The sequence below is a fragment of the Squalius cephalus genome (genome assembly GCF_949319135.1).
Source record: "Squalius cephalus genome assembly, chromosome: 25".
Lineage (NCBI taxonomy): Eukaryota > Metazoa > Chordata > Actinopteri > Cypriniformes > Leuciscidae > Squalius > Squalius cephalus.
In genome coordinates, this window is record NC_137146.1 from 3611334 (window position 1) to 3635637 (window position 24304).

General features: G+C 38.3%; 2 protein-coding genes across 2 annotated transcripts in view; both read left to right on the forward strand.

The window, feature by feature from the left end:
• Positions 1-9178, forward strand: part of LOC307153339 (SH3 and multiple ankyrin repeat domains protein 1) — a 51051-nt gene extending 41873 nt beyond the window's left edge. Inside the window, exons 21-28 of the mRNA XM_079862727.1 lie at positions 387-410; positions 695-754; positions 974-1089; positions 1873-1996; positions 3339-3586; positions 3722-6432; positions 7020-8126; positions 9051-9178. Coding sequence (XP_079718853.1) covers positions 387-410; positions 695-754; positions 974-1089; positions 1873-1996; positions 3339-3586; positions 3722-6432; positions 7020-8126; positions 9051-9132 — 4472 coding nt within the window. The 3' untranslated portion in view covers positions 9133-9178. The remainder of the gene's footprint in view (positions 1-386; positions 411-694; positions 755-973; positions 1090-1872; positions 1997-3338; positions 3587-3721; positions 6433-7019; positions 8127-9050) is intronic.
• Positions 9179-10624: 1446 nt separating this feature from the next.
• LOC307153373 (protein kinase C and casein kinase substrate in neurons protein 3) lies at positions 10625-23935 on the forward strand. The gene is made up of 10 exons (XM_079862811.1): positions 10625-11053; positions 14245-14313; positions 15430-15586; positions 16970-17205; positions 18110-18265; positions 18351-18526; positions 19647-19767; positions 19941-20014; positions 22482-22561; positions 22633-23935. Exons 2-10 carry the CDS (start codon positions 14257-14259, stop codon positions 22758-22760), a joined length of 1185 nt encoding a protein of 394 aa, XP_079718937.1. The 5' UTR covers positions 10625-11053; positions 14245-14256; the 3' UTR covers positions 22761-23935.
• Positions 23936-24304: the final 369 nt, after the last annotated feature.

The following is a 24304-nucleotide window of genomic DNA, read 5'->3' on the forward strand; positions in this document are numbered from 1 at the left end:
TAGTAGTAGTAGTAGTAGAAATTACACTGTGCTTTTAACTTAACCATGTGCTACCCAGAGGTCGTGGTAGATTTTAAACAACGAACAACTGTATGTGATTTACATTTATTAGTTATAAAATGTGTTTCTGGTCAACGACAATGAAAACATGTTACAGTGTTTGTTGGCTGTCAGTCGTCTTCTCAGTTTGTTACCATGACAACTCAAAATAGATTGCAAACTTGAGAAACACACTTGATGAGTGCTAATACTGTTACAAGGGAATCATTTAAATTAATGATACAAAAAAAACTAAATATTATATTACATTGTCACCATAGTGTCCAGTAAAGCGTGCACTTGTGGGAAGTTATTGCATATGTAAGATTACTCACTTTCTGTTACAGCTGCCACCCCATGGAAGAAACCAGGTGATTTATCTTTTGATTTTGCTTTAATGGGTATGTGGATGTCAGTTATCAAATGCATGATGATGATGAAATGTGTACTGTGACTGCCTCAAGTTAGCACAACTATCATATGGGAGGCATTTACTGTATGAGCAATTCATGAAAGTTTCTCTGGGATGTATGAATGTGCCTTGTAAGCTGTTTGTTTGGATCATTATGGTCAGATACATGTGTAACTATCTCTGTCTGTGTATTTGTGTGTGAAGTTGCATATTTGTTTTAATGTGATTTTTCTCTCTGTTTAGATCATTCAGAGAGTTCTCAAGCTCCAGAAAAGAAGAAGAGTGTCTATCAAATGGCCCTTAGTAAGAAATCTTCCTTTTTATTATGACATCTTTTATATCCATCTCCTGCTATACATTTCTCTTTATATCTTAAAATATATTTTAATGTATATTATGATATATGCACATGGCTTCACCTCCAGTCTGACAGTCTGTTGAATAAAAAGACCAAATGGCAATAAATATGTTTTCATGATTTATAGCATGAATGGCATCTTTTTTTATCCTTTCGTTCTCCAGATAAGCTGGACGAGATTCTAGCCGCTGCTCAACAGACAATTAGCACATCAGACTCTCAGGGTCACAGAGGTCATGGGGGCAAGAAGGAACGAAACAAGGGCTTAAACGCTAATGAGGTAACATCTCGGTTTCATTTATCTCTGTACTGATTAACAGTGATTCGACAGTTTTGAGGAAGCTACTTTTAAAGCTAGTTTGTCAAGGTACTCATAATTTAAAGCTACTCATGTGGAAAAATGGAAGCTACTTAAAGGTAAAGCTACTGATGATATATTTAGTCATTTATCACCAGCATAAACTTGAACAAACTACCTTAAAAACATTGTAATGAACAGCAGCATATACTGTAGTTAAATATTTCAGAATAAAAAAGAAGATCTAAAATGCTGTGCAGAGACTCAAATCGGTGAACCATCCGAACAAAACAAGTCACTAGAATGAAGTGGACTTTCTAACATTAAAATTGAGAGAGAACTTTTGAAAAGCCTGTTTGAATATTGCATCAGCTTACTCCGCTGTAGAGTCGCACATGACATCAAAAACCACCGCTTCTCGTTGGAAAAAGTAGCTACAAGATAAGCTTCAAAGGAGTTATATACAGTACACAGCTTTGAAACTTAGTAGCTTTGGTTGAAGAAAGTGTTTCTTTATAGTATATTGCTACAAATGGCCATTTACGTTTGTTAGACCGATCTTAGGTGTTGAAAAGCTGTTTTAGTAAGGCTTTTCACCTGGTAATAAGTGTAAGAGTGCAACAACCTCTGTGCTGCATTTGCTGAAAAAAAGTACATTTACAAGCAGTTCATGTGTGAATATAGTGCTGTAATCCGTATTTCACTGAGGCAGCAAGGAAATGTGATAAATATTTAATCCCATCAGTCTCTTTTCTTTGTTCACAGCAAACTTTTGAACAATCAGGTGTTGGCATGATGCCATCAGGGTCTGGGTATGGTTATAACCAAGCCCAGTTTTCATCAGGCCATTCAACTCAGCGTGCTATGATGATGCGTCAGAAATCCATGGGTGAGTTTAAATGCAGAAGGTGTTGAATCCATTTCTTTAGTTCAATTGCACTGTTACTAGGGCTGCACAATTAATCAAATTTGTAATTGCAATTACAATTACGGATGCTAGTTAGTTAGTTTTAGTTTATTTCGGTTTTAGTTTATTTAGCAACTTCAAAAGAAAGAAATAAAAGAAAAAAATTGTACAAGCAAACATAGAAACCAAAATTAAAAAACAGTGTAAAAGTTACTTGACCAAAAAGGTGTCGGCTGAAGCTTATGCTAATTGCGCCAATCCTTTTTACATTTATTTTATTTTACACACAACACCAAACACCAAAGCCATCTTGCGCACATAAAGAATGACTAAAATAAGAAGAAGCTAAATTCATTCAGCTTTGTATAATGTAATATAATTCTAATGTTATAATTTCTTAAAGCTACCTATGGATTTACATATTTTCAGTTCATCATCAGAACTATTCCACAGTTTAACCCCCTGAACAGACAGACATCTCTGTTTGACACTGGTTTACTGAACATGAGTGTTCCTCTGAGCTCATAAGGAGTAGATTTCATCTGAAACAGGTTTTGGACACAGTCTGAAAATGTATTATTTATTATTTTAAACATTATTTTGGCTATTTTAAATTCTACTAAGTCATTAAATTGTAATAGTTTAGAGTTTATGAATAGCTTGTTTGTTAGGTGATAATAATCTGTTTTATTTATAATTCTTATTGTGTATTTTTGCAGAACAACAATTGGTTTTATTGTTGTTTTGTATGTATTTCCCCAGATCTCTACGCAATATGTCATTATTAGAGACTGGGCCATTATTTCAGTATGTTTAGGGCCTTTGAATCAAGAATGTGTTTTTATTTTGGAAAGGATAGCAAGAGTTTTTGAAATTTTTGACTTTATGTAGGTTATGTTCCAACTGAGATTGTGGTCAATTTAGTTTCACTTACCATTTCTAGTTCATTCATTTCAGTTCTGATCTGGACATTTGTATTTTTTTTTTTTTATTACTAAATAAAACAAATTTAGTTTTATTTATATTTAATGACAATTTATTAACATCGAACCATTTTTTAAAATGTTTTCATTTCTGCTTCCACTGTGTGCAGAAGTTGTCTCAAATTTTGATCGGAGCAAAATAGAGTTGTATCATCTGCAAAAAAGACACAATTTAATTGAGTAGACACCTTACAAATATCATTGATATATAATAAAAAATAGCTTTGGTCCAAGGACTGATCCTTGTGGAACCCCACAAGTGACCCTCTGTAGCCGTGACCTGTCGTTGGTGAATTGCACAAACTTTATTTAACTGTGTTCTGCATGTCTTCTCTCCAAAGGAGTTACAGAAGAGGAGAGGGGACATCTCCATCCTCCTACTATGAAGTTGTCCCGTAGTCTTTCTGTGCCTGGACCAGAGGACATTCCCCCTCCACCCGACACCTCAGCGCCTGAGCCGCCCCTGTCTGCCGGTGGCCACACAGATAGGAGAGCAGCACCAACACATTTTTATGCTGTCCCTCCTCTGCCTCCATCACACCACCCTTCTCACACCCAGACACAGCACAGGGTCCCGCCCAACCGCAGGGTAAGAGCTTGATACCATAGGTCAAAGGTCCCAAGAAGTGCCATCGGTCATAGACTTTGTTCTTTCTTGTCTTTTCCTTTACATATATTTCCACAAAAAAAGAGTATTAAATCTTAGAAATATTGTGTTTTACAGGCTGAAACTGATACCAGCAAGATGGGAGGAGCAAGAATGGGGGGTATGAGACGTGGCTATAGCAACGCCACACCTCCCTCTGATGTGGGCGCCAAACAGTCCACCACACAGCGTAACCAAGCGCAAGCGGTGGCTAAGATTGCAAGTCGGCAAGGTGGGAAGGGGCTGTTGGTGAAGCAGCGCAAGGTGGAGGAGACAACAGCCCGAGAAAAATTGCAGAAAAGTTCCATTTCAATCCCTACGATTATTGTTAAAGCGCCATCTACCAGCAGCTCTGGGCACAGTAGCCGTGCAAGCAGTGAGGATACAGAACTGTCTCCTGAGATGAATGAAGAGCAGGAAGAGGAAAAGCCTCAAAACCCAGTCATGGCTCCTACACCCACTCCACCTCCACCACCTAATATCCCAGGTAAACTGGAAACACTGGGCAGGAGCACAGCACAGCGGGAACGTGAGCGCTTCCGTGATTCCCGTCGGAAAAGCGCCTCATTTTACTACTCCTCTGAGGAGGATATTTTAGATGAGAAGGAATCTGCTCAAACTCCACTGGAGGCCAACACCACCTCTCGTTTGCGCTCTTCTAAATCTATTGATGAGGGATTGATCTCTGGTGATGCCTTAAGCATGCCGCCTGCGTTTGGGTTGCCGCAGTACGCATCAGCTACACCTCATCAAGCCACTACCTTCATCCACCCATTGACGGGGAAAGTTCTAGACCCAACAAGCCCGCTTGGTCTCGCGTTGGCAGCACGTGAGCGAGCACTGAAAGACGACCACCGTACACGTAGAGAGGAACGGCACTTCGGTCGCCAGATGTCCAGCACTGGAGTTTTTCCTTCTGCAGTCTCCCCTACAAACCAAAAGCCCGTTCCTCCATTCTACATATACCAATCACACACCTCAGTCTACCTTAGTGGTGCCTCTCCAACAACAGGTGGGCCAGGCCCACAGAGTCGCCCCCAGTCTCCTCGAATGCTGCGATTGACTGGAGGTGGGACGGGGAGCCTGGAATGGAATGAACAGAACCTTATGGATAGAGAGGAAAGAGGGACACCAAAGGTGCGGTTTACAGATAATCAAGCCAGTCAGTACCAGTCTCACCCTCAGGACAGGGACAACAGAGCCAATCAGTACCACACTTACCTGCGGGAAAGAGAGAGAGAAGGGCACAAGAGGATACCCCCCAAGCCTCCTCCCCGCAGGCCTTCCTACATAGATAAGGAGAGTGAACTCGGCACAGCTGACAAAAGTCCCACCAGTAATTCCCAGGATGACAGGGGAGGACAGAAGATGGGAGAGAGTGGGATGGAAAAGGAGGGAGAGAAGGATGTGAAGATAGGGGGAAATCTAAGGGTTGGAGAGGGTGGCGATGTGATGATGCTTCCTCCTCCTGCTCCATCTGTGGATGTGGATGATGAGTTTGTATTTGCAGAGCCCCTACCTCCCCCTATACAGTTTGCAAACGGAATAGAAATAGACACCCATGGAACAACAGAATATAATCAACAACAACAACAGAAGGAGCTGTCAGGATCTCAGTCACTCAATGACCAACAGTCCCTGCAAATGCTTTCCAATCCCCCGCAAGATGCCATGTCCCTACCAGACAACATGCATGCTGACTCACAGCAGACACCCATCCATCCTTCTGCTGTGGTACATCCATATCTTTTCCCACCGTCTTCTCTAATCCTCACTCCACAGCTGTGTCCTAAAATACCTCCTGCAAACCCTCCTCAGTCTCAACCCTCTGGCTATTCCCAGCACCCAAACACTGGCCAACCCCAGCCTTTATCCTCGCCACAAGCGGGAGACTCTGCCACTTCTAGTCTTACATCTTATGACAGTGAGGTGGCCAATCTGACTCAGTCAGCTCTCTCCCCATCTCTTCCTTCTCCTCAGATTTTCCCTCCTTCGAGTTCCCCTTCCGCCCCAGCCACCACCTCCTCTTCTGACCCTATGTCATTGCATCGACCTCTACCACTTTTCTATCAACACCAAGGTCACACTAATGTGTCTCTGTCGTATTCCACCATGGCTGCACCTGCTGCTGTAATGACCGTCACCACAACTATGCCTTTGGAAAGTAAATCAGTTATAGCAAGTGATCGACTTCCTCCGGCACTTAAGGGGCGTGATTGGTCGGAGCCTGTGGTTGATTCTGGAATTGAGGAACTGGAGAGTCACAGCATCAGTGATCACCACATGGAAAACTTTGCAGAAAGAATGGATCGAGAAGGAGGCCAAGAGAAGGAGAGGGAAGGAAGGCGAGAAAGTATGGAGAGCGGGATAGTAGGGGATGGTTTCAAAGGAGACCAAAGACTGTCCCTGGATTTGTCTCTTTCTCACACCGATAAATTCACTCAAAAAACACAAAAAACGCACATTCATAAATCCAAACCTCCAAACCAGCCACTAGCTAAACCACACACTCAAAATATGTTAAAATACCACGCACACACACAGAATGGGCGAACCGGACCACCGCTACAGCGGCAGGCTAGCACTGCTCCCAACATGTACAGGTCAAGGGAAGAGGAGGAGCAAGAACAGGGAAGAGTAGATGATACTGAAGTGAAGATTCCAGCGTTTATGGATCGACGTCTGAACTCTCCTCTCTCCAATGTTAAGGCCAGCATCATAAATGAACTCAGCAGTAAACTACAACAGCTTGGTGGCTGGCAGGGTCAGGGACCACCACCAAATCATAGGTGAGACATCTTGTGAAAACAATCACACACGTAGACACATTCTTACTAATAATACAGTACTGCATTTGAAATTACCTGAATTTTTGCATTGATAATGAAGTCACAATTATAGACAAATTGAGTCTGGATAAACTAACATAAGCAACCAGTTTTTCAAATAAACAATCATTTGAACAAATCCTGGAACTTACCCTGTTTGTGCTATGGACAGAGGTGTGAAGTCCAGGGGTCTGAAAGTAAAAGTGCTGCCATATGTTTATTCCACCCATGAACTCTGCCAGCTGATTTCACTAATTAGTTCACTAATTAGTAATCTCCTGGCTGAAAAACTGTGCTAATTAGCAAATCCAGGTGATTGGAACAAAATACTGAGGAGGACTTTTACTTTCTGAACCTGGACTTTACGCCTCTGGCTATGGACATGAATGATACCTCAAATCATAGCAACCCAATAAGTTAACCCACCTCAGTTCTCTTTGGCAACCACACACAACACTTTAGCATTGTTGTGGTAAACTTTTTCACTGGCATGCATCTTATTGATGACCTTTTTTCTGGTTTACATACCTTTATTTTCTCTTTCTCAGGTTTCCAGGTGATCCCTCCTCTGGCTGTGCACCTCTCATCCCTGCTTCCGTTCAGTCTCTCCAACGCCCCTTCTCTCCAAACCTGCCCCCTAACTCTTTAACATCTAACTGCCCCGCTGTGGCTCTGAACCCTGTACCTTCGTCTCCTCTTCCTGTAAAAGCTCTAACCCCAGCCTTAATCCCGATCCCGATCCCATTACCTCTAACCCCAACCCCAGCTCCATCCCCTCTCAAAGACTGGACACCATCTAATTCTCCTATTTCTTTTCCTCACGGTATTTTGTCCCCTCCGTCACTGCCCCATACCCCCCTCTCTCCTCTTTCCCTGGCTCATGCACCACTCTCTCCTCCATCAATACCTCATCCTCCCATTTCTCCAATATCTCTCTCTCATGCGCCCCTCTCACCTTCCTCTGTCTCTTATCCACCGCTCTCTCCATCCTATTCTCCTTATCCCTTGTCTCCGAAACTTCGCTCTAAGTATCGTGGAAAAGTTTCAGAGTTTCAGTTCTCCGGGCCAGAGCTGCGGCGTTCTGAATCTCATTCATACACTCAGCGCCGTCGAGCGCCCAGTCCCCTCATCTCCTGTTCGGACCACCCGCAACCTGGACCTCCGCGTCCATCCTCGCTCCCTCTCTTTCCATCTGCGCCTCTTTACAGCTCTCTGTTTGAAATCCAACCCCCTTTAACACCCCCATTGGGAGTCTCCCATCAATATTCAGACCAGTTTTTCCCCCAAACTTCTCCTCTCTTCTCGCTCCCATCTGCGGTGGCTCCTCCTAACCCTGCGCTTGTCTCTAGGTCACTCTCCCCTACCAACTACCTGTCTGGAGGCTCCTCCCCATCTTGTATGGGCTACCCGCCCTTAACGCCTCCTCCACCCAATCAGCCATTTGTGTCTAAGCCCCTCCCCTACTGGAGCAAATATGATGTTGCTGATTGGCTGACTTACCTGAATCTGGCAGAGCACCGGGAACGTTTTCTCGACAACGAGATTGATGGCTCCCACCTGCCATCTCTGACAAAAGAGGACTTCCTGGATCTGGGTGTGAGTCGGGTCGGACATCGCATGAACATTGAGCGTGCGCTTAAGAGACTTACGGACAGGTGAGATAGGAAGATGAGAAAAGGATGGGAAATGAAGGGTAGATTCAGACGAGGATCTGATGAACAAGCAAAAGAACATTAGAAAGCAAACTAGACAGAAGAAGTGAAGGGGAAATTATCATTTTTTAAACTGGAAAAAAGCCTTTACATTTGTTTTTCTAAAAATGGTCCACCATTTCATTAAAAATTAGCTCTGCATGGATATTTCTGCCTGCAGCTTTACTCGACAAATAAATAGTCTGCCCTCAATGTTTTTGTATGCTTAAGATGAAGAGTAGTTAAGGAAGACTTAATTTGATCACAAAACCCATTTCTTGAGACTGTGACTTTCATGTATACGTTTTATTTTGCACTACCAGTCAAAGGTTTGTACATCATCTCATTCTTTATGTACATTTTTCTAATTTTAGCATTATAGTAAAGTATGAAAACTATGAAATAATACAAATGGAAATATTTATATAATGTAGTGACTAAATAAGTTTTCACATTTTTGTTTTCATGCACGTGCAAACGTGTAGTTTCTAGTTGTTGTTTTTTTTTTTTTTAAACATAGAGAGAAGGCTTTAGATCAAAAGTCAACCTAAAATCAGGTTGAAAGAAACATAAAATCAGTCAAGTGTGTCTAAACCTTTGACTGGTAGTGTATATTATAAATGCATTGAGTTATGATTTTTCATATTCCATTTAAGAACACACCAATCAATTGAATTGCATCTCATTCCTTTTGTTAAACATGGCATTTATTTAAAATTACACAACTGACACATGCCCTATAATTACATACTGCACACTAATGTAACTAATTGCTTTTTGAATGCCAAATTCTTCATCTTAGTCTCTAGATGGTCAAGCACTTTTGTTTCTTATACCTCATGCTCTGCCTCCTTTCTTTTCCTCCTTTCCCCCTTCCATGTTTTCTAGGCTCTCCTCTGCTTTCTCTGTCTCCACTGTTTCTTCTGAAGGGCAGAACGAACGCATGAGAGATGATACGACTCAGAGCTAGAGGAGAATTAGAGAGAACTAGTTTGAGGATAGAAAGAAAGAAAGAATGTGGTTAGACAAAAAGCACTTGGGATGAAAGGGAAAGACTTCCACTGAAGGACAGAGATGGGGATGATTGCAAAGGAGAAGTGCTATGAAATACTCAAACACTCTTGCCGAGTGAAAGCTAAAGTCATCGTCTCCGTCGTTCTGAGCAAATGTTTGTCATCTCAGCTGAAGCCAGATGGGCAAACTTCTTCAGCCAATCAGAGACACACAAAGAATGTACTTCTTTCATTGTTTTTTGGGATGACTATATCAAAAAGTGTAATGAATTTTAGTAATATTATATCATTATATTGATAAAAAAGAGGCTACTGTGCATATTTTAGCATCATGACGTACAGGCTTTGATTCATCTGATAATATGATGATTAAGGTCAACATGAAATCAGAATCGACCCCGTTTACTTTTTTAATACACATTTCCAGTGCACATTATTCCAAAGAAAACAAATGTAATTCCTTTTTGGCTGATGTCATCAAGCTCTCTTATTTTTAACCATCAGTCATGTTGAGTGACTTTTCACCATCCAATCAATTTGCGATAGATAAAAACAAGCCTTGCCTTACATTTTTATCAGTGAATGTCCTTTTTTAAATCGGAAAATATGTTGGATTATGAAAGAAAAATGGGTTACAAACTATTTCGTGTTGACTTTAAGCACTAAAAACAGTCATCGTAATGCCAATAATAACCATATAAGGATTAAGTATGTAAGCATTTTAATACCATAAGCAGAATCAGTCTTCCAAAGATCAGAACACAATGAAAGAACCCATCGTTTATATTGCTTAAGTGCGCTCTTTTTAACCTACACGCACACACATACACACAAACACGGACTGTGTGTGTATGTGTGTGTTTTGTGATGGCGGTGGTGGTTGTTTTATAGGAGTAAAGCATAACTCCATTTCATTTGAAAATATATTTAAGGAATTAGAAACAAAGGAAATATATATGAATATATGTGTGCGTGTGTGTATGGAAATGAATGCAGAATTAAAGTATATATATAAATATCAGATATTTCTATTGTTCTGTACAATAATTGATGAATATGATGATACATAAGCTCTACTTAAGAGGTTTGAATAAATTATTCTCGTTGAATTTATTCTCATCTGTTCTTGAGAAACAATCATACGCAAAACATACAGTAAGTGCCCCCCCCCCCTATTTTTTTAGCCATTTTTGCAGCTTAACAGCCTATTTTCACTGTGTGCTTTATTAATTTAATGCTTGAACATTGTTCCATGGAAGAAACAACCATTAAGGTGAGTAAATAATGTCATTTTTTTATTTTAGGATGAACTATTTCTTAAATTCCCACAGGCCACCATTGACTGTGTATGATGCAGTAGAGATCACTGCGGGTTCTTCACCGTTCCTGTTGCTGAGGTGATGAACTCTGATAATAAACAATCATCAACATTCACTCAGCCAGTGTTACGATGCTAAGTTAAGCACTTTATAACTTTAAATGCTTTGATATAGAAATTGCATATTCTGTTCAGGCTGTATTGTTTGCTTCTGAACTTATGAACCACACCGATACACACTAATTGCTTCACATGTTGGCGGTTTTTCGCTCTGAGCTGTGGTTGGCAGAGAGCTGAAATAACTCTCACATTCTACAACACACTTAAATTTCACACCTGACAACTCATTTACACTGAGATGAGAGATTATGTATGTTTCAGTGTGTGTGTGTGTGTGTGAGAGAGAGAGAGAGAGGAGGAGAACACACACTTGCATGTACATATGCACTTTGGCAACAGCTGACTGACTGCACAGACACTGGAGTGAACATCAGACAGACAGAGACATGGGAGAGAAGTGAAGGATCCTGAAGGAGGACAGAACAAGCCAAGGACTGGAGGTAAAAAGCCTTGTTTTTTTTCTATTCAGTTTAACTTAAGTTTATTGGGTAGTTGACAAATAACATGTTCATGTTTTTTTTTTTTTTCAGCATCAAGATTTTAAGATTAGATTGACATGAATGTTTTTATTTTAGGTGCTGCAACTGGTCTTTTTTCTATCTTTTTAAAAAAAAAAAGAAAAAGTTTTGCACCTCTTTTTTAAGTAGGTACAATTAGTTCATAATATGAGCTCATAAAATATGCATGCATGATAATCATAAAAAATTGTTTTAGATGTGTGTCACGTCAACTACCCATACAGTGTAAAGAGTGTTGCGCACACACGCTGATTTATCTGAAAGTGTTGCATGTGAAAAACTAACTTTTGTGTGTTAATGTGTATATTTAGCTCACGCAGAGCTTGATCAATAGATCAGTGCTGTTGAAATGCTTCTATTATGTTTTTGTACTTTACTATCAATTGATTGTTACGTGCAATAACAAAAATCCTAGATTTTTGGGCTTTATGAGTTTATTTAAAGATGTGATTTAATTTTGATATGATGCTGTATTTTTGTATACATGTGTTTTTCCCTATGCCATTCTTTCATATTAGAGATATGATTGTGATCTCATGTAGGTTTCTCATGCAGAAACATGAGAATATAAATGACCATCACGGTCAGAAGTGAACCTGGACTTAAGGGAAATCCCTCTGATGATGTTTTAAATTTGTGGGCATTTTATGTGACTCTAATGGATATATTTGACAATTTTATTCTGGGTTCTAGTTATGGGTTTAGACTCGACAGTGATCATTTTAATTAGTTTATTTAACTATAGCTTTACTTTCTGATAAAATCGCCTCCAGGGGGGCAAATATCACTCCACTTTGTGACTGTTGTATTTTGCACAGTGTGTGTGTGTGTGTGTGTGTGTGTGTGTGTGTGTGTGTGTGTGTGTGTGTGTGTGTGTGTGTGTGTGTGTGTGTGTGTGTTGTGAAGCATGTGTAAGATGACCCACCAGCTCTTGTTTATTTGGAGTTCGCTCGGCTGGTGCATGGAATCCTGGGTGGGGGAGAACTCTATTTCTGATCCCAGATTCCAGTAGCAACACACACAGACAGACACGCCTTTATAGTATGCTTATAAATGCATGTATTAATACATACCGATGCAGTTATGTCCATTAATTATTTTGGCGTTCTTTAATTTGGCTAGTTTGTGTGATTTTGTGAGCCTTATCTTTAGTATAAAGATTTCTGTCAGTTTTAATCGTATTAAATTCACCGCGCATTTCAGAGATGTTTATCATCACAACTGACTATATCCAGTTGCAGTCTCGCATGCAGCGAGTCCCCAGAGTGATTCACATGGACAGTTGCATGCTCTGGATAACGGCCAGAAACTCACCCACGACCTATTTTTATCAGATAGACTTCTCAAATACATGCATAAAGTGTTACCACTTTACAGTAAGGTCTCATTTGTACCTCACATTAACTAACAACAACACTCAGTGCATTTTTTACAGCATTTATTCATCTTTATTAATGCCATAAAAATACAAATCAATTAAATTCAATAGAAATTGAATTGAATTTCTATTTAATTGAATAAAATGGACCAGTTGTAGTTCACAGTGCACTAAGTAATGTTAACAGATTCAACTTTTAATTTTAAAAATGTATCATTAAATGTTAAAAGATGATTAATTACTGTAGAAGTATTGTTCATTATTAGTTCTTGTTTAATTTTAACAAATGAAACCTTATTGTAAAGTTTCACCCATGCATTTAGGCACAAGTCATATTATGTGTCAATAGTTTTGTGTTCTATAGCAGTGGCTCTCATACACTTATCATTTTTGAAGTTGCCTTAATTTTTTACCAGTGCATTATTTTTGCAAGACTATTCAGATCTTTTTTTATTTTAATCATCATCCAATCAAGTTGCCGTGATTTGCAGACAACAGATTGAGAATCACTGCTCTACAGACTCTTTTTTATATCAAGCGGGTCGCAGGACTTGTTGCTCTCGTCATTTGCTATTTTGCATCTTGTGACCATGTGTTTTTGACCCCAAAACACAGCGGATGTAATTTTAGACTTTGTTACCTTGTGAAAAAGTTCTCTTAATTATATTTAATATGCACTTGTAGTGTACGCCAAATCTTAAAAGTATATTTTTAAAAAGCTGTACTTGCAGATAATATGATATTAATGAAATAAAAAGGCCATTTAAAGGGAGTGCACTTTAATGATCTTTTGCTGTGCTTTAAAGTACACATTTGACATGCATACTAAAGCACACATAAAGTAGTTGATTCAAATTTTAACTAGTGTGTTATCTGATGTTACTTTTTTTTCAATTAATACATTTTAAATGCACTAAATTGGAACTTCTTCATTACAAATGTTTAACTGTCAATATATTTAAATACATGACATACAAGTTTCGATAGAAATTACATTATTTTTGTGTACCATACATTTTTCAGTCGACAGTGCACTTTAACCACGTCAAAGAGAATAGAAATAATTATGAAATGACACATATAAAGATAAATTTAAACTTTAATACATTTTCATTCATTTGCAAATGACATGCAATTTAATTTTTCGAAAACATTACATTCAGTTCATAAATATAGACATATATTAGATTAAAGTTACTCATCAACATGACTAAAATGTTGGCTGTTGTTATATTGTAAAAGTCAAAAGGAACAACCTGGCTGTACACAGGTGACGTTTTTTTCTTTTTCAAGAGCATCTGTGTTTGCAAGTCAAGCATCATTACCATTGCTCATAGTGTTCTGAACAAATCTCTAACACTTCTAAACTGCTGCATGTAACTCATTCTGCAATATGTCAAAACAAGAAGATGTTTACATCCGATGAAACAACAGGCCCGGGGAATGCAAATGTGCAGAAGGTTCAAAAACTTCTGAGACGCTGCAGTGAGCGGCCGTCTGTTTGCCATGAAGCCTCTAGGAGGATTGTGGAAACAAATGAGTAAACATACCCAGATGCCCCTGAATACATGTCACCTGATGTGTCAAGGCAGGTTCTGATAGTGCAGGGGTAACAACAGCCTTGAGGAAACTGGACAACTTGGACTTCTCTTGGTGTATTGGTTTTATACTCCATAACATGAAGCATGCAGATTCTTCCTCACTTACACACATGTAATCAGACTGTCTTTTGCAGCCAGCTGTGACCATGGCGGACACTCCCGCAGGCCCACCTGAGGACCTCAACAAAATCAGCTTCTGGATGGTAAGGAAAAAGCTGACCCAACACCTATAGTGAGCTGCCTTGCTGTTTACACCCTACATAGGTAGCTTCCTTCTACGGCAGCACCATAGATCAAAAGTGACTGATTTGGGTTGCACTACATAGCATGTGCCACACAAAATAGTGCTTTTCATGAGAGACTCAATTCACATAGATTCAAATGGGCATCCATCATTCCATAAAGAATCTGTAACATTTAATGGAACCTTTCTTAATAGTGGAAAAAGGTTCTTCAGATTATTTAAATATTCTTCACACACAAAAAAAAATTAAGTTATATTATGTATTATCTTATATATTATAAGAACTGATTACTGAAATGTTCTTTGGGGAAACAAAAATTATTCTTCTGTGGCATCACTGTGAAAACCCACATTTGGAACCTTTATTTTAAAAAGTGTGGCACACAAATATCTGAAAATTGTTCCCCCCATTTTAACTATTTATTCAATATATTCTCTCTAAATCATATTTTTTATCTTTTACATTTTCCTTTCTAAAAAAAGCCTATTGCTAATATATTGTCCTCTTGTATATTATGCAGATGTGCTAACTTTGCACACATTATGTTCCCAGTCCCCCATTTGGGAAATTATATATTATCATCTTTGTCATATAATTTGCACAATTACTTTTGGTAACATGGCAAAAAATCACTCATTAACATATGTAAATTTGGTTAGTCCAATCACGATCATTTGCTTTAATCTGGAGATGCTGTCATCATCTATCCACCATTATTTTGTAAACGTTGCTCTTTTACATACTAGAGTTATTATAGTTAGATCATTAAAAAACATATTCATTACCTGACTATGAGTTTTCCTGTTCAGTTTTGATGACATTTAATGTCCAACAACCTCTGTAGTCTCTGTAGGCTCTTCAGAAAATCACAAGGGAGTTTTACGGATGCATTTTATGTCACAGAATAAAATGTGAAAATATCTTGTGTTCACCACAGACCTTATTTCGGGTATTTAACAAATAACAAACAAACATTCAAAGCCCCCATTGACTTTAAGTGCTAAAATGCTAACTTGTTTCTGGGTTTTGGCCTACAAAAATACGCCATCCATTTCCTTCTGTTCTTGTCTCAAGCCAGGAAATTACGTGCGGACGGTGCGGAGGACATCAGAGTCGTACCAAGCGTGTAATGACATCATAGCATGTATGAAGGACCGGGCTCATGTGGAGCGACAGTACGCCCGTCAGCTGACTGAGTGGAGCAGCAAGTGGAAATCAATCACTGAGACTCGTGAGTGCTTCAGTCTGACCTGTCAAAAACTGTCAATAAGTGATCAGTTTAAAACTCAGAGTAGCTCCGCCCACAGTCAGATCTCATTGGTCCGAAATTGGTCCACTGTTTTCAGAAGCGTCACACTCACTAAAACTGGCATAGGTATTATTGAATCTTTGCTCATTTTTGAGTTTTTGTATTTGATGTCTTTGTCAGTTATTGTACAGTAGTTTCATTTGCTTTAATCTGAAGATTCTGTTATCATCAACCCACCCCTTATTTTGTTGCTCTTTTACATACCAGGGTTATTATAATTAAAGGGGTGGTATAATGCCCTTTTCACAAGATGTAAATTAAGACTTTGATGTCCCCAGAGTGTGTATGTGAAGTTTTAGCTCAAAATACCCCACAGATATTTTTATATAGCATGTTAAAATTGTTACTTTTTGAGGGTGAGCAAAAACGCACCGTTTTTGTGTCTGTTCCTTTAAAAGCAAATGAGCTGCTGCTCCCGGCACAGAGGGCGGAGTTACAAGAGTTCGTGTCCTTTTACCTCACACACACATGCACTGAAAATTTCAAAAACTTTTAGCCTTTTATGTTCAAACCGGAGTCAGAAAGATGGAGAGACTCAAGAAGAAGTGACAACATGTAGAAGCAACAGGACATTTCTGAATGGTTAGTTGATGAATTTATGTAGCGTATGTGTAGTTATCTTCTAGTCATTGATTAGCATATTCTGTCTTGATAATCTATAAGTCGTGTTCAGGGGGCGGGGTTTATGTAAATTCTAGGGTTGGTGATGTCATTAACCCGGGAGGAATGTGGTGTAGTCTCTACCAGCCGTTTGTTGTAGTCCTTAAAAAGCGATTTCTTTAAAAGCAAATATCTCCCTTTGCTTTGAACTTTGAGCGTCGTAACTTTACAGATGTTGTTTATGCTCAAACAGCAACATTACACACTAACTAAAGTTAGAAAAGTGAAATCATAATCAACCACCCCTTTAACTAAAACCATGAAAAAAAAAACATTTTCATTACTTGAAATAAAACAAATTTTAACTTAATTCTAAAATAACTAAAACTGAAATAAGAATACATTAAAAAAAATGCATTTAAAAAAAAATTAAAACAGAAAAATATAAAAATAAAAGCTAATTCAAAATATTAACAAAAGCTAACAGTATCTCAGTGATATTAAAATAGCACTGTTACATAAAAACAAAAATCTGCTGGCTGTCAAGTTCAGTTGCAGTTTTGCTTAGTGTGACGTAAATGGATAAAAGCTGATGTCTCTCTCTCTCTCTCTCTCTCTCTCTCTCTCTCTCTCTCTCTCTCTCTCTCTCTCTCTCTCTCTCTCTCTCTCTCTCTCTCTCTCTCTCTCTCTCTCTCTCTCTCTCAGGGCCGCTGTACGGGTCCCTCTTGCGAGCGTGGCAGTGCTTTTTCTCGTCCACCGAGCGTCTGTCTGCCCTTCACACGTCAATCTCCCAGTCTCTGGTTTCAGAAGACGGAGAGCGCATTCGCTCGTGGAAGAAAGAGACGTTCCCACGGAAAATGTTCTGCGGCTTCAGGGAGTCACATGACCTTGGAACGGCTTTCTCACGTGCTCAGAAGCCCTGGGTGAAGAGATTAAAGAAGGTGATAGTAAGACGTATACTGACGATGATATAATCGCTGGAGGTCGCCAACTATTTCAAATTAATAGGCGATAACTGAACCATTTGTTTTAAAATCCCACTCAGTATTTCAGTATATTAAAGCAAGATAGTACAGGAAAAAACAGGCTATTTCAAGCTATTTTGCTTCATTAACTAGTGGAAAGAAAACATCCGAAATACACATTTATTACACGTAGATCTATTAGCGTAGATTTCAATTACAATACATATCATTAAAGGCCATTATTCTGAGTTTTTTCTCCACTTCGGTATCACTTATATACACCAAATTTTACAGTTTTATTCCCGTCTATACTCTGAAGATTTTTACTGAGGAGTTTGTTCATATATCATTTGGCTGATTTTATACAGTTTATTCCTAAAAATATTTTTTTCTGTCCGTTGACTGTATTTTTTGGGGGTTTATGGAATAATAAAAATAGATATCCAAAATCCCTTCTGTAAAACCCTTTAACTCTAACATGCCAATAAAAGGAAACCAGAAATTTTCCAGATTTGAGCTCTGGAAATGTATGTGCAAATTTAATTAGATAATGCCTCACAGCATATTTAAACAACACTGCAGGAAACTTGCATTTCAAAACAATTGTCTTAATGTACTGTGATTAATCAACTATAGGGAAATTGTGGTGATATCTATTAGTTCAAATTTGTACCCTATTATTATCTGCATTTATTTCCTTTCATACAGCATTCAGCTTTTAGTGAGGAAAAAAATATTACTTGACATTGGAAACGTCCCAGTTAGAGAGAGAAGATGAGATGAGTTGTATTCCCAGTGCATTTAATAGCATAAGTTAGAGCTGAATATGACATGAAAAGCACTACGTGATCCTAATAATAAGTTTTTGTGTATCCATTAGCTGGAAAAGGCCCGTGCGGCGTATCATAAGTCATGTCAGAGGGAGCAGATCGCTCAGGAAAAAGAGAATCAAGCCAAACACAACGCCAACCTGAGTGAGAGCAAACTGTCCAAGATTCAGCAGACGAGAGAGAAAGCCACACAGGAGCGCAGCAAGGTCAATGAGCAATGAGGCTTTCTACACATACATATTATATTTATTATATATAATATATTCATGAATTATTTACGTGTTTTTGCAGGCACGTGATCGTTATGAGAAGGTCCTAGAGGACGTCACTGGCTTTGCACCGCGATACATGGAGGAAATGGAGTCTGTATTCGACCAATCACAGGAGGAGGAGAAGAAGAGGATCAGCTTCCTGAAACAGGCCTTCCTGTCCATTCACAGACACCTCGACATCACCAACAATGAGAGGTTTAAAATGGCAACACGCGTTTGATTACAACATTACATTAGCTGCCATAAAACAATTGTGATAGTTTTTTTGTTGTTTTTTTGTAGTGAATACATTAAAGCGATCCGTTCATTATGAAGGGAGCAAAAACAAATATGTGTTAGTGTTGATTTCAGAACAGTTTCAATTGAAATTGATTTTTAACAAAAAATTATGTGTGTTGAAATTAACATTTTCACTCACCGGCCAATTTGGCTGCTAAAGTTACCGGCCATTCAGAACTTCTACTAGCCAAAAGATAAAACAATCCAAATTAACTACGTCACAGCAATATATATATATATATATTATAAAATTTGGATTTCATACATTAATTTCTTATTTTAACAAAATCCTGTCATCCAGCCATCTCTTCCCTTCCTCTTTTATCCTCATCCTTTTCAACAAAAATGTGTTTTAGGTGGACAGATCAATACAGTACAAAGAACATCAAAAAAAAAAAAAAGTAGGATGTTGGAAAATAACAATCTTTTCAAGTCTTTTCTGTTAACCAAATGCTTTTTAATCTTCGCTATTGCTTCAATGCAAATGAACAAGCGCGCCGTTATTTGTTGCGTAGTGGCGTGTGTGTTCAAGTAAACCAGATATGAGCAGATTCTGCGCAATACGCTGGATTTAATATATCATGATGACTCACAAGTTGAGTATTTGTGCTAAATCTGCGCAGATTTGGCATACACGAACTTCCCCAGCAAAGTGAGTAAACATAATAAGTAACGCCAAATTGGCTCGTGATTTGACAGCGTTACTCGCCACAGTTGATTTTTAACCGCATTTGGCGGGTGTCCATTTCTAACCCTGTGTGTACATATATATTTGCTTTCTGCACTTTATGTATGTATGTGTATATATTATGGAGGCTTGTTTTCACCACGAAAAAAAAGAAGAAGGGTAATTGCGACTTTTTTCTCAGAATTGCGAGTTTATATCTCAAAATTCTGACTTTATAATTTGCATTTGCAAGCTTAAATGAACAATTCTGAGGAAAAAATTGTATGTATACTTTATATGTATGTATATTATGGAAGCTGATGGGGTTTGAGCCTGAGGGTTTTTATATGTATATTGCGTGTGTTTCAGTATAAAAGCAGTGTACGGTGAACTACATCACACACTCATGTCCATCAGTGAACCTGATGATCTCCGCTGGTGGAAGAACAACCATGGGCCGGGCATGCCAACCGACTGGCCCAAAATAGAGGTGTGTGTCATCATATGCATCCAGATTGTGTCAAAAACTGTTGTAATTTAGTGTTTCATGACTTGACTATTCACAAAACAAGTTTTAAAATGACTACAGGACCCATTTGATTCTTCTTTCTTTCTTTCTGTGTTTTTGTCCTCTAATCTCGTCTATGTGTGTTTTTGGTGCAGGACTGGAATCCTCCGATTAAAAAACAAAAACCAGGAAAGAAACCAAAAGCACACAGAGGACCTGAGGAGAAAGCGTAAGCTCACCACACACACACACACACACACACACACACACACACACACACACACACACACACACACACAATAAAGTGTCTATAATTGTATATTTAACACCATTAGATTTTTGTCTAAATTTTCAACTATGATGTATTTAAGGTTAAAAGCTTAACCTTAAGGTTAAAAACTTTACGGTTTTATTCCTATCTATATTCTGACGGGTTTTACAGAGGGGTTTGTTCATGTATAATTTGCCTGATTTAATACATTTTATCCCTAAAACATGAATTTTCTGTTGACAGTATTTTCTGATTTATGATAAAAAGAGATCCCCTTTGTAAAAAAAACTTTAGCTCTAATATGTCAACAAAATGAAGCAACCTGGCTTTATCAGTGTCACATTTGTGTTCTGGAAATGTATGCAAATTAGGGCATATTTAATTAAATAATGCCTCATTTCAGTATTTAAACATATTTCAGAGAACTTGTAATAAATTACAATAGTCTTGATGTACTGTAATTAATCAACTAGGGAAATTATGGTGATGTTTATTAGTCTACATTTTGACCCTATTCACCTGTAGTGTCTTGCCTTAACTGAGAATTGTTGCACTCAACGTGCTCTATTATAATGTCAAAGGTAATATTAATTAATTCAAGTTAATTAGAAAATGAATCAGATTATGAAATGAAATGTGTAAGTATTGAGCAGCGAGTCTCTTTGGGTTTCCGTCTGTCAGCGGTTCAAATCCTTCTCGGCTGAAGTGATTCGGCTGGATGAGGAATGATTGTGAACTGCAGTCATAAAGGTGAAGTGTGTCATTTGCCGAAATATGCAGAATGCTGTGTGCAATATTATAATGCGCTCAGCTTGACCTTCATTTCCACTGTGATGAATGAACTGGAGCTGATTTCATCTGATCATCTGATCAGCCGTCAAAAGATTGAAGAAATGTTTTTTACACAAAATGCATTAAAAATGCATATTTATGTTTCTTGCATGATACCTGGCTGGCAGTCACTGAATTAAACACGAGGTCATGTGACAACAATGTTGCATACTACTTTTTAAAATGCTTATTGTTGCACAATGCATACTTAAAAATAGCATGTAGTGCATGCTGTTAACAGTCTGTGAACGTTCCATTCTTTTACTTTAATTTTTCTTTGATTTTAATGTTCAAAAATAATGATGCATTGAATGGAATGTTATAGATAGAATTTAAAAATGGTTAACATCTAAATTAACATGTTTTTTTTCCTAGTCAGAAATATGATTGACGATCACTGAATCAACCTGAATACATACTTTTATACCCACAAAACTCATTTTTATGTGTTAAATCAGGTAGAAATAGCTCTTTAAGGTAACATTATCTTGGTTGACACACTATCTTTGGTTTCAAATCTCACAATAGGTTTACATGCAAGGGTCAAAAAACCTTTTAATTTTCTCCAGATACTTATTCTACATTGCAGCATCAGCTCTTTTCTCTGGAGTTTGAAAACGGTTCGTTTGAAGATTCAGTCTCTCTAAAGTGTATTTGCATTGCAGAAAACAGCGTCTTCTCAACAACACGAACCAAACGTCTCAGCGACAGCTTCAGCGTTTGAGGGCGGGGCAAAGCAAATGTGGTTCACAGGCAACCAATGAAGACCATTATGCAGATTTGTTAAATCTTTAAAACTTTGCAGGCCTTTTACATTCACAAACTGCTATATTACACACTGCATGAAAGGTTATATTCGAAAAAAGCTTAAAATAGGCAGCCAGCCAGGTATTGCAACATGACTTTTCCTCCAAGATTGTGTGTGTGTGTTCCGCTCCTTCATGAGTTTTGTTGTCCCTTCCTCAGAGCACATCTATAAAACATGCTGCCACTTCCATGTTTCACTGTAGGGACGCTGTGTGTGTTCATTGTGATGAACAATCTTACTGACAATCTTTAGCACTTAAGCATGAAGACCCAAAAGTTGGTTTTGTCATCTTCCTCCAGTGTGCTTTTGGCTGAGCTCCAGTTGAGATGTTTTCATCTTTGTGAACTGTTTTATTCTGCCATGAGGACTGTAACTCTTTTAGGCATGAGTCTCCTTTAAAACAGTTTCTCTCTTATGCGGACACTGTGTTTGGAGGGCAGCCAGTCCTGGGCAGATTCACATTTGTGAATGTCACCTTTTTAATGATGGTGTTCGGTGTGCTTTAAGGTATATTCAATGTTAATGGCTGCAAGTTGTTTAGTGGGTTGAATAAACGTTTTTGGGGAGGAATTAATCAGTGCTGGCGAGGTTTCTTTTAGTGTTATGTTTCGAGGCATATAGTAGATTCATGCATTTGAATTGCATATAACATTTCCATCTATTACACTGTATATAATATATTAGCATAATAGTAAAATAGCACTTTAGCTTCCATACGGTTTGGACGCCTCAGGAGTTGAGGTAAAATTGAAAGCGCTCAGATTTCTCTGTCATCTTCTCCCGCAGGGTCATGATCGGAGGAGTGCGTGTGCGAGCGCTGTACAACTACACCGGAGAGGAAGAAGATGAACTGTCCTTCAGAGCAGGTGATCTTCGACCCTTGTGAAGTTAAACTGAATCTCACTGAGGCGCTGACGGCTGTCGCTCTGTCTCACAGGTGAAGAGTTCCTCAAGATTGAGGAAGAGGATGATCAGGGCTGGTGCTGGGGGGTGAAGGAGGGCGGAGTCCAAGGGTTATACCCAGCCAATTACGTGTTGCCTGTGAAAGGACATCAGGAATCATAGATGAGGCACAACCATGCATATTTACAGTTATGGAAAACATTTATACGGTGGCCATCAAAAAGTATGTAAATGTCTGAATGTCATTGCATTAGATTGCATAGACTTTTTCAACACTATTTCTATTGTTTTGTCATTTAACCCTTAAATGCATGAATGTTTTGCCAATCATTACATATTCGGGTCTTTAGCGACCCGGATCTGTATCTAACACAGATATTAGAGTAACAGTTACAGAAGGATGAAATAAAGCATATTTTGTTATCTTTTGGAGCTTGGAAGGGTTCAGTTTGAGCAGAAGTTTTATACCATCATCACTGTCCTCATCAGAGCTCATTTCTCAGTACATTCAGCATCTGGCTCATATTCGCCAGCCCAGCCATATTCTCAAAACCGTCGTTTTCATCTTCAAAACCAATATTTTGATCGCTGACAGCTATTTTACTAGATCCACCATCAAGTGACAGTGACAGTAATATTTGATTGCGTCAGTACTTGAGTCGCTGAGCCATTTCAAGTTTTTCTGATTATTCTTCCTATTCTTTTGTTTTCTGCCTGCGGTAACTATGAGTGAAACATCACATCATCATTGTGGATCAGACATCGCCACCATGTGGAATAATGGTGAATTGCACTTATTCAGTCATCAAAGATTCAATTATTGTTGTGCAAAAAATATATACTTAGATTGTTACAACCGTTCGTTATCGTTAGCAACCATATATAATTTATTTTACAAAAAATGAATGGGAAAACAGGCATCATTTTATCATTTTTTTTTCTTCTTGTTATATTGTTTATAATGAATTGATTGAGGAATACTAAGAAGGTTGATGTCTAACTTTTAAAAAAAAATGAATGAGGAGGGTAGTGAATGAAATCACAAGGTATGTGTTTAAGGGTTAAAACCATCTTAAAGTCTTTATGTGATTTTTTTTTTCTTTTTTCTTCTTCTTGTCAAGTGTATTTGCGTTTTATTTCTATAAATGAACTGCTACTCAGTTTGCAGTGCTACTTAGTAACAGTGACATTCAGATATTTTTATGTCTCTAAATACTTCCACCGTATGAATGGAAAGAATTAAGTTAATAAGTGTGTTCATCGGAAAACAACCTACAACTACAACCAGTGTTTCTACAGACCAAAATGATAATAAAATATTAATTCTGTTTCATCAATGGAACCTTTACCTCTTTATTTAATAATATGGGATGTCATTAATTTTAATTAACACATTTTTGCTTTTGGAAAACCTCCAAGAGAGCCAGAGACCTGCAAATGATTCAAGCAGAGTCAAGAAACGGCCTCTTTGTAATTTATATATTGCTTAATGAGGGGTTGTACAAAAACCAGTAGGAGCTTGTTAGAAAGATTACTGTGCACTGGAGAAAAGCCTCCATTATCATCAGAGCCAAATCCATATTATATTTCACCTACAGGCATTCACACCTGAAAAAGTGGAAGGAATAAAACTAACATTTCTGTGCATTGAACACTTGACTATCAGCTCCGGCTCTGTCACACACCCAGGACCGAACGAGTAAAGA

Excerpts from the sequence above, each read along its gene's own strand:
- LOC307153373 (XM_079862811.1), top strand. The coding sequence starts at position 14,257 with ATGGCGGACACTCCCGCAGGCCCACCTGAGGACCTCAACAAAATCAGC. Across the intron at positions 15,587-16,969 it reads GAAATCAATCACTGAGACTC|GGCCGCTGTACGGGTCCCTC; the intron begins GTGAGTGCTTCA and ends TCTCTCTCTCAG. Across the intron at positions 18,527-19,646 it reads GACATCACCAACAATGAGAG|TATAAAAGCAGTGTACGGTG; the intron begins GTTTAAAATGGC and ends CGTGTGTTTCAG.